The sequence below is a fragment of the Sinocyclocheilus anshuiensis genome, unplaced genomic scaffold, assembly GCF_001515605.1.
Source record: "Sinocyclocheilus anshuiensis isolate Anshui unplaced genomic scaffold, SAMN03320099.WGS_v1.1 scaffold62, whole genome shotgun sequence".
Classification (NCBI taxonomy): Eukaryota; Metazoa; Chordata; class Actinopteri; order Cypriniformes; family Cyprinidae; genus Sinocyclocheilus; species Sinocyclocheilus anshuiensis.
In genome coordinates this window covers 1,711,057-1,722,312 of record NW_015544180.1, presented here as the reverse complement: position 1 = coordinate 1,722,312, position 11,256 = coordinate 1,711,057, and the positions used below count along the sequence as shown (strand labels likewise).

At 36.5% G+C, this 11,256-nt stretch overlaps 1 protein-coding gene across 1 annotated transcript in view; it reads left to right on the top strand.

The window, feature by feature from the left end:
* Nucleotides 1-11,256, top strand: part of LOC107696366 (protein shisa-6 homolog) — a 106,204-nt gene that overhangs the window by 12,498 nt on the left and 82,450 nt on the right. The window contains exon 2 of the mRNA XM_016496668.1: nt 4,041-4,195. Within this exon, the coding sequence (XP_016352154.1) occupies nt 4,041-4,195 (155 nt within the window). The remainder of the gene's footprint in view (nt 1-4,040; nt 4,196-11,256) is intronic.

Genomic DNA, 11,256 nt, shown 5'->3' with positions numbered 1-11,256 from the left:
CAGTCTAAAGTGTCACATGATCCTTCAGAAATCATTCAAATATGCTGATTTATTATTAGAATTATCAATGTTAGCAACAGTTGTGCTGCCAACTATTTTTTTTTGGAAACTGCGATACCTTTTTCAGGATTCTTTGATGAATAAAAAAGTTCAAAAGAACAGCATTTATTCAAAATATAAATCTTTTCTAACAATATAAATCTTTGCTATCACTTCTTAACAATTTAACACATCCTTGCTGAATAAAAGTTTTAATTTCTTTCAAAAGAAGAAAGAATCAAAATTTACTGACCCCAAACTTTTGAAAGGTAGTGTATATTGTTAGAAAATATTTCTATTTTAAATAAATGCTCTTCTTTTTAACTTTTTATTCATCAAAGAATCCTGAAAAAAAAGTATCACAGGTTCCAAATAAATATTAAGCAGCACAACAGTTTCCAGCACTGATAATAAATCAGCATATTAGAATGATTTCTGAAGGATCATGTGATCATTCTTGGGAAATGATGCTGAAAATTTAATATTTCACAATATTAAATTGTTTTCCTGTATTTTTGATCAAATAAATGCAGCCTTGATGAGCATAAGAAACTCCTTTAAAAAACAAAATATCGTTCTGATCCCAAACTTTTGACCGGTTGTGTGTGTGTGTGTGTATATATATATACACACAGAACACTATCTCAAAGTTACAACGTTTGTGCATTTATCATGATTATTTAGTGACAAAAATGCATTTTTGATCTGTGAAGTTGTCAAAATCATCCTTTTTTGAGTTGCGCATGTTGTGAAAATGACTGCTGTTTACCAGCTTTTCAAGGGTCATGGCATTAAAGCTAAAAGACTGTAGCTTAACACAGAAAAGACTGTTGCATGATAATTTCACACTATTCTCGGTGTCTTACAGTCTTATAACAATATATACTTAGTGCCACAATTGCTGTTGAGCTTAAAATCTTTTGTTATTGAATCGGGAGCATTGTTTTAATCTTTCATATGCTGTTAAGTGATAAAACTATTACCTGTGATGGGATGTATAAAGTTAATCTGTTCTAAATCTCTAAATGAGTGAACGTGATGCATAAAAACTACAGTAAAAAAGCCCACTCAAGTAGTTTAATGTAGCCAGGCCGTAAGGGCCTGAAAGCGTCCCAGTCCTGCGGTGTTTGAGCTGAAGAAGGTGGAACGGTAGCGCTGCGCTCAGAGCCTTACAGCCAACTGGGGCAGTGAAACCAGGTCGCCCCCACGTGAGGAGAACTTCTGTTAAAAAAGTCCTTCTCCTGGAAGGGAAAGACTAATTATACTTCCTTCCAAAGTCACACTCTCTCTCTCTTTCTTTCTCTCTTTCTTTCTTTCTTTCTTTCTTTCTATCTGTCTGTCTCTCTGGCACGCTCAGAGATGTGGACCACGAGGCAGAGCAAATGCGCTGACATTGACACAGTTAAGATGCCATTTCAGGCTCCTCGTGTGAGGAGAGATGGCCTCCGAGTCAGGCCGTAAAAACTGACCGTCCGACCTGGTTCGACCTTTTTTTTCTGGTTCTACATAAACATGTATTAATTTTTATGGTGCATCATCTGGTTCTAATAAGCACTGAAGTTGCTATGTACACTATACTCAAGTTTCTTAACTAAAACTAAAACTCAAATAAAAATGAATAAAAGACTATATATACATATAACCCCCCTATTATTTAATTATTATCTATTACTTTAAATAAATAAATAAAATGTATTTAACAGTATTTTACTGTAATGCCGCATTAGATCTATTATAGTTCTTCACCATAAATATTAAGGAAATTTACCGCAAATTTTGACAGTGTTTTACTTTTAAAAGTACAAACATTTTTACAGTGTAGCTCACAGATCTCATGCTTTGCACATTGCAACCAGTTAAAATCAGCATGTACATCAAACCTGATGTATCTTCACATACCAAGATGGAATATGTGCGAATATGAATAAGAAACCTGCACTATTTTGGTCACCAATTTTAATCCTTAACCACTTAACAACACTATCCAAAAAATACATCTACAAATTGCATCAAATACATCAAAAGTTCATCTGAAGTGAAAAAGTTAAGGTCCCATTCTGGGGGTGTCAATTTTATGGTTATTTACTGTAAATTATAAGATGTTCTTTTTCACTTACAAAAAGTGTAAATTTAACAGTATTTTGCTGTAAAATTACATGAAATGTTCCATTAGATCTACAGTTTTTCACTGTATAGAGTAAGGGAGCTTTTACCACAGTATTTTTACTATTACAATTATGATCATTTTTCAGCTCTCAGATCTCATTGACAAGTGAACTTATTAATGCTTTGCACATTGTAACCATTTAAAACCAGCTGAAACCTGGTGCATCTTCACACAAGATTGAATATGTGCAAACATGAATAAGGAACCTGCAACATTTTGGTCTTTAACCTCTAAAAGAAGCACTATCCCAAAGTTACAAAGTTCATCTGCAGTGAAAAGTTGAGGCCCCATTCTGAGAAAGTCAGTTTTATGGTAAATTCAAAGATGACTTGTTCTTTTTCACTTACAAACATGACAAATTGAACAGTATTTTGTTGCAACATTTCATGAAATACCTCAATATATTTATTAAGTTTTTTCACCATATAGAGTAAGTGAACTTTTACTGTAGCATTTTTATAGTCTTTTACAGTATTTTTTATTTTATAATTTTTTTTTACAGCTGTCAGATCTTATTCAAACATGTAGTTATTCATCCTTTTGGTCTCCAACTTTGATTTTTAAGCACTGAAGCCCAATTTATACTTCTGCGTTGAACCTACGCTGTAGCCTACGCATAGACGCACAACCTACGCTGTAGCACCTCTCCAAAAATCTAACAGCGCGTCAATTCTACGTGGACCGCAAGCGCTGTGATTGGTCTGCTAGAACCCCTCCCTCCGTATGTACTTGAGTTTTGTGTGCGTTTATGTGCACTTTAATATATTTTAATGTTACACCTTCTTATATAAAATAAAACAAAGCAAAGAACAAGTGTCTTATCATTTATTATACTACATAGCATTATACATCAGTAGTTGTCCGCAACAAACAATCTTTATCTGCCGTGGTACAAGTCCTTGTGGAGATTGAAAGAATGCCATCTTCTCCTGTTCCGTTGTTGTCTCCTTTTTGTAGTTTTAAATAATGATTTAATGTTTTGATATTTATTTGCCGCCGTCACGGCTATAATGCTTCTCCGACGAGCCGCTTCTTCTTTGGCTTTTGCCGTGGTACTGCGGGTTACATCAGCAACATGCCCATGGACACTGCAGACTAGCAGTTTGCATGTGTACTGCACGTCGACACAGACAACAACGCAGAAGTATAAATGAAAACTGACGCTTAGCCTACGACGTAGGTCCGACGCAGAAGTATAAATCAGCCTTGAGGCAACACTATCCCAAAGTTCGTCTGGAATGACCAAGTTTGCTTGATGAAACCCGAAAACTGCATTAGTGAGAAAACACCATTAACTCCAGCCAGCACAATCTCAGATTGCCGCTGCGCAGAAAATCCATGAGGCAGTTGGGTCTCGAGTCAGAAAGCGTGTCCTTCGGGCCAAAGAGCAAAAACATTAATAGAATTTAAATCCCATTAGGCTGGTGTAAGTGGGATGTGTTGCTCTAACGCCATATTGTGAAGGAACATTGATTAATGGCTTTTGTTTGCTGCTGTAGAGCTCGCAGGCCTGAGGTCCTGAAAACCTCAGAGACTAAACCTCCACTGTTCATTATAACACAAAGTGCAATTAAAGTTGTGTGTGTATGTGAGAGAGAGAGAGAAAAGGATTGCCGGTTGCTTGAGGCAAGAACCTCCACAAATGGGAAAACAACAGAAACAATAGCATAAAAGGGGCAAATTGGCTTAAACCTCTTGGGGGGACTGATGTGTTTGTATCTTTAAACTGGATGAAACACTAAACAAGTCTTTTTCAAAGCTGAGCCGAATTTGGATGGTGTTTTTTCTTTTTGAGAGCAGTGAAATGATCTTCGACTTTTTTTCCCCCCTGCAGAGCGCTGGCGGACATTTTGAGACAGCAGGGGCCCATTCCTATATCACAGTACGATCATGAAAACATCGCCGCTATTGACACCTCGCCCAAAGAGAACACGCCTGTACGGACGTTCAAGAACCACTACACACCAGTGCACAACAAAAACAACCACGGTAGGTGGCGGCACTTCTGTGTTCTCAATGGAAATGCCATGTTTTACACACTAACTAAAATGTACCATGGTATTACCGTTTTTTTTTTTTGGGAGGTCACCATTAGAATGACATTTTCCACATGTTACCATGTGAATGGAACATGAATGTGGATCTAAAAGGATTAGTTATTTTTTTTCTCATGAATATGGAATTATTTTTGGAATGTTCCAAAAATGTAAAATAAGTTACCATGGCAACAGGTTAATCTTAAAGGGGTCATATGATGTTGCTAAAAAGAACATTATTTTGTGTATTTGGTGTAATGAAATGTGTTTATGCGGTTTAAGGTTAAAAAAACACATTATTTTCCACATACAGTACATTATTGTTTCTCCTCTATGCCCCGCCTTTCTGAAACGTGTCGATTTTTACAAAGCTCATCGGTCTGAAAAGCGAGGTGTGCTGTGATTAGCCAGCTATCCAGTGCGTTGTGATTGGCCGAATACCTCAAGCGTGTGACGGAAATGTTACACCCCTTACCATACTGTGATGCCATGCCCCAGCCGGACCGACGAGACAAAAACATTAAAACCCATTATAAACGAGGCATTTGTTGCATCCAGTGGGGACATAATTACGGATTATAATGACTTATACTGTATACTGGCCGGTGGGCTTGCGGCAACCACATGTGACGACCCCGGGCTGGACTCCGCTTCGTCCACGGTGAAAGCCGATCCGGCGATCCACAGCGTGAAGTTGATGTATTTCCTCAGCGACCAGCACGGATCAGCTCTAGGCATGACGAAGCGGATATCGTCCTCTTTTGGAAGGCCAAACAAAGTAGTTTCGCTTTCACAACGAAACACACAGCGCCTTCACGACATGGCGGCGGCGGCAGCAACAATACTACAGCGAGAATAAAAGTTACGCCTTCTTTCTTTTCATGAACATTTGGGCGGCGTTATGCAAATCTTCCCACATTGTGACGTAGACATGTGGGGGCATGTTAGAATGAGTCGTTTTAGGTAGGTGTGGCTGACTCTGAACTTTTATAAAGAATATCTCTTTGGATTTGAGACTTTAGTCTTTGCAACTTTAGAGATCTTTATGCACCAAGAGCTTGTAACACTCCAAAGAGAAAGGAAAAATTGAAATCGCATCATCATGACCCCTTTAATTAGAGATTATCAATATGTCTACGAATGTTGGAAATTAAAATATGTATTCCTGTTGCTTATACACTAGAGCAAGGTTTCGCAAATGCAAAAAGGGGTTGAGAGTTGATGAAAGGCTAAAAATTAGTAAAAGTATGAAATGTTAAATTAATAGGGCTGCAATTGAAATTGCGATATGGCTTCATGTTTTTAAATTGCAAAAGGCTGTGATTTGGCCTGGTGTGCTGCATGTTTACGTCCGAAATCATTTGGTTTGAAGTCTTAGTTTGTTCTTGTAAAGACTGGACTCAAGTGTAAACACCCTTAAAAGGCAACTCAATTTCAATTGGACTGTGGTCTGTTTGTTATTTTTGCCTGGATGTTTCAGCAGCAAAGATTAAATGTTTATCATATTGCAGTACAAATTGCAGCTACAATATATGACAAAAAGTTTTTTTTTTTTTTTTGATGCACATTGGTTGCATCAGAAATCACATACTGTTTAGCAGGTACTACATTTGGTTGGAATCTTACATGATTGTTAAAATATGTTCATATAGTATGAATATGTGTAATATGAATGAAATCTGGACGTACTACTTCAGCCATGTTGTTACTGTCACGCAAACTACCAGTGTGCAGAAGAAGTACAGTACATCATCCAGGTACATTTCACCTACTGTTTTTCCAATAGTTTGAATACTATCACTGAAAGATACCAAAGTGTGAACACCCTTAAAAAGTGTCTACTTCAATTGGCAACCACAATATATGACAAAATAAGCACAAAATATTTTTCAATCAAATTGTGCATCCCTATACTATAATTTAAAATAAAACACTTACTAAAAAAGATTAAATATATTATTTGTTTTTCTGAATTGACTCCTATGTCAAATTTTATTCTGTATATAAATCATAATACATATATGGGGCATGAAATAAATTATATATATATATATATATATATATATACACACACACACACACACACACACACACAGGTTCTGTTCGGTGTAAGACAGAATCTGATATGAAAGTCATAAAAGTGTTTGTTTATCAGTCATTTATTACTGCCCTTTTCCTGCTCTTTATGAATTGATGGGACAAACTTGATACTCTAAAGCAGGGATGGCCAACTACAGTCCTGGAGAGCCACAGTCCTGCAGAGCTTTGCTCCAACCTTGATTAAACACACCTGAACAAGCTAATCAAAGTCTAAGCGTTACTAGAAAGCTACAGGCGGTGAGTTTTTATCAAGGTAGAAGCAAAACTCTGCAGGTCTGCGGCTCTTCAGGCAACCCCTGCTCTAAATGTTGAGTCCTGAATGATGCAGTGAGAGAGTAAATTTACAGCATCTAACTCAGACAAACACTAGCATTCAGTGCTGACAAAAGGTTTGGGAACCCCTGCAGTAGATCATGGGTTCGATTCCCAGAGACTGCATGATCTGATAAAATGCATACCTTCAATGCAGTACAAGTCACTTTGGATAAAATCATCTGCCAATACATAAATGCAAATGTAAAGTTGTATATGTGTGTGGGTGTGAGCATATGCTTAGGAGTTTATTTACGTCGGTATGTTTGAGCACTTCTTGATCGAGTTGTTTCATATTTAAAAGCTCAGCATCACGCTGTTCGCTGTACAAGCTAATATCAAAATTAAAATGTGAATGAATTCCCCATTCACACTGAGCACAGCAGTCAAACAGCCATCAAAACACGCTCCTCTGATGCGCCGACAACACGCTTTCACTGACTCCAGTTCAGTGTTAATTAATGCAGATGTACTATCTCGTATGTTTTTGAGCTAATCAGTGGTTTGGCTTGTTGTACATAAATATTCAAAATGCTTGTGAATAAACTAAATGCAGCTGTATTTGAATGAGGTCAGCTGTTGGGATTAGTGCTGAATGTTCGTGTTCGTCTGAGCGAGATGCGAGCTTAAAGTTTACTCACTCGCTGTAGCATTCCCGACTCAAACATTTAGAGCGGCATTTATAAAGTTTGTCCTGTAATTTAATTAAAAGCACAGGAAAAGGCAGCAATGAATGACTGATAAACAAACCCTTTGATGACTTTAATATCAGATGCTAACTGAATCTGGGTCATTCCCACTATGCAGTACATTTTCATGTCCCAGTCATATATTTTGTCTTATACTGAATAAAATATTATACTGAAAAAAGAACTTAGAATATATTAGATGGAAATAGTGTTGTCACGGTACCAAAATGTCAGTATTCGGTACCAATACCAGTGAAAATCCACGGTTCTCGGTACCAATTTCGGTACCAAAGCAAAACACAAAAACATGCTAATTGAACAACATTGGAGGTCCCTCTCCATCCTGCCAAACTAACAAAGCCCACCAAACAATTGCAACCAGAGACTAGTTTTTGGCAGCTAATAGCTAGTCGTTTTAAGAGAAAAGACCCGTTGTCCAGCGACAAATCTGAGCTGTGCACTGAAAGCCAAGCAGTTGGCAGCCACCCCCCTGTGAGAAATAAAAAGCCAGATTCTGTTGCCATAGAGACTCTAGCTGGCATTGGTTTCCGCAAAGGTCAAGGTAAGTTGTGTAAAATGCATAATTTCATTCCACATCCTAGTCTTGACGCAGAAAAAGGTGCTGCTTTTTGTCTGAAGAGGACAGACTCTTGAGTGCCAGGATGTAGCCTTGGAGAGCAGGGCAAATTGATTAAATATTAAAACGATATTGAAGGTCTGGCTTGGGCAGCACCAACAGGCATAATAAGAGGTTAAATGCATTATTCACTCTGAGTGCTTTGGCTCTGTTGGAGTGTGTGTGTGTGCTTGAGCTGTTAATTGGCTCCAAGAGGAGTTTTCTTCTAGTGTAAGTCTGCACTGCAATTGAATTAGGAAGCAAAAAAGCGTCCATCAAATCTTGTTTAATCATTAACGCTTTGAAGGTAATCAAATAGACTGCAGGAATGAGTCAAGGATGGAAGATGTAGACGAATAAAGAGAGGGAATAATTTAAGGACTCTCTTCTACTATCAGAATGCTATATGTAACAATCCCGTTCTCATGGGATTGGAGTTGGGATTCGTTTTTGGTTTCGCAGCTCTGAAGGTTAAATCGTGACCCAGCATGCAGACAACAACCTCATGATAATTTAAACATGTTTTTGTTCCTTCCCTGCAGCTTCTGCGTTGTCTCAGAGGTAGTGAAGACAAATAGTGCCGTTTCAGAGCTTTACGCTGTGATTTAAAAAAGGGATTAGGTTACGTAGAGTGAGACAAGGTGTATACAGGCCTAGGTTCTTAACCTTAAGTCACCTCAGCTCCCTTGTAATCCTTATTTCGATGATGAAAATTTGATTAGTTTTGCCTGTGGCATTTTCTTTGGATGTAAGTATTTGTAATAAGTATGTGTGCAGCATTACACAAGTTTAACATAAATTATATTTGTTTTTTTGCAATTGTTGAAGATGCCGGGGTGCAGTGTATAATTTGAATGACGTCTGCAAACACAAAATGACTGAAATGTCAGTGGAGAGATGCTAGCACATCTGCTATTGAAATAGAGCTGTCCTTATTAGTGTTGTCACGGTACCAAAATTTGAGTATTCGGTACCGATACCAGTGAAAATCCACGGTTCTCGGTACCAATTTCGGTACCAAAGCAAAACACAAAAACATGCTAATTGAACAACATTTTTATTAATAACGTTAAACAAAAATTAAATGTACAAAACCAATGCCATTTTTATACTTATTTGAAATTGTTTCAAGTTTTTCCGCAAGTAATAAAAGTATGAAAAAAGTAAACAAGTTTCACCCAAAAGTTTAGTTCTGCTGCCACTGAAAAACATCTGTAAACTGTTGTCTGTTTTAGGGTTTGCTGGTGTGTTTCAGGATCTTCCTCAGTCTGCAGCTGTAAAAGGAAAATATAATATACTTCAGTAAAGCAATGGGCTGAGTCTGACCAAATGCAACATAAGATCATTGACACCAGCTAAAATATAACTTTTCAGTAAATAACAAACCTCAGCTTTTATAATAAATGTAGATACGATTACATACAGTATATTAAGTGTATATCAAAAAACTGTAGTCTGTAGTATTAAAAACACTTTACAATAAGATTTTATTTGTTAGATAACATGACCTAACAATAGTTATATGGCAATTCTTCTTCTTAGGGTTAATTTAAAAATTCAATCTGTTAAAATTATTTAATGCACAATGAACAAACATGAATGATCAAGTGTTTGTATTAAATAACATTGAAAAACATTAATTAATGTAAAAATATATTGTTCGCTCACTGTACAGTAAAGTCTATACAGGAGATAACATTTGACTGTACTTTTATTTAATCCAAACTGTGTTCATATTTAATTTTAAAGGGCTTTTAAAACCTGCTAGAGATATTCAGCCAAGAATTACAACTAACTAAAAAAAAAAGAAAAAAAACAAACAAAAAAAAACTGATATGATATGACATAAACACTATATGACATAAACACTGTTAACCGTACATTCTCTAACACGCATATTTTGGTTACACAGTTCATTTAAAAGCCTCTGGTGTGTAAAAATAGTAAATACCATTATGTCCTCCTGTTTTTTACAGTAATAAAAGTTAACTACGTATACGCTAACGGCGATGTTTATTTCAATCCGAAATTCAAATTAAAATATGGAATAATATTCTTTACAGAAGCTCTAAATATTAAAAATGTAATTCAAACTTACCTGCTTGAACTTGATCGGGGTGTTTTCCCAGCTAGTGCGTTGCTCTTTCCGTGTGTGTGTGCGTCTCTGGTTGTCAGCTGTGGTTAGTCAGATGGCAATTCTTCCCATTGTCTTCTAACCTAAAACAACAAAATAAACACATTTGGATTTAGACCAAGCGGTCCGAAATTTAGCGCACATAGGCCTTTTTGCCGCATATAGGCGTATCAGTGTGTATTTTTACCACATGGAAATTCAATATTTAAGTTCAGTATCTGTCAATATTATATACGTTTAATCATCTCAGCTTTACATGCTAACGTTAGCTTCGAGAGTGGTCACATAGCCTAACGTCAGCAGCCGTACGGGACAACTTCAGCAAACGTTTAAAAAGGTAAACTTTTCATAAAATGTAAGCATTACGAGATACACAGTGGTTACGGTAGCTAATGTCTACAAATATAAAAGTATAAATACCTTTTCGACCAACGAAAGCGAAAACTCAAGGCCGTGTCTGAGGAACACAGAGGACCGTTAACTGTCACTACGCAGCTGAGCGTTGCCATGGATATGCTGCGTGCCCTAAAGTGATGTCATTCGATCATGTGCTCATTTGATCGACGCTTGCTTATAGCCACATTGCGACATAGGCTACATTACTTTTATTTTTTGAGCTGCACATGGTATAGCAGTCTTAAATGCAATAACTAAAAATAACTTTTCTTGTCGGCTTACCAACATGTAAATGGAAAGAATCAATTTATTTGTCTTACCGGTGTTATTTTCCACTTTCTTGTCTTCGTGTTTTCCTTGGCTGCATTCATCACTCTATAACATTCCTGTAGAGCTCCTGGGATGCAACCTTATTTTCTTCATGCATGGGGAATGCATAAACCTAATTGTAGCCTATATGTTCAATTATATTATTTAAAATGTAATATGTAATGTAACTGTTTCAGTTACTTTATTAAAGTAATGTAGCTGATTTCACTTGATTACTTTTTGATTACTTTTTTAAACTTCTATTGTTTTCAATTTTTTATTATTTTGAAACATTTAAAGCAGGCAGGGTTAACGTTTGTGTGTGTGTGTGTGTGTGTGTGTGTGTGTGTGTGTTTATTTTTAAATAAAATAATTTATTTAATAAATAATAATAGTAAATATTAATAATAAATAATTAACAATTCTTGTTTTTTTATTTATTTAATAATTATGATTGT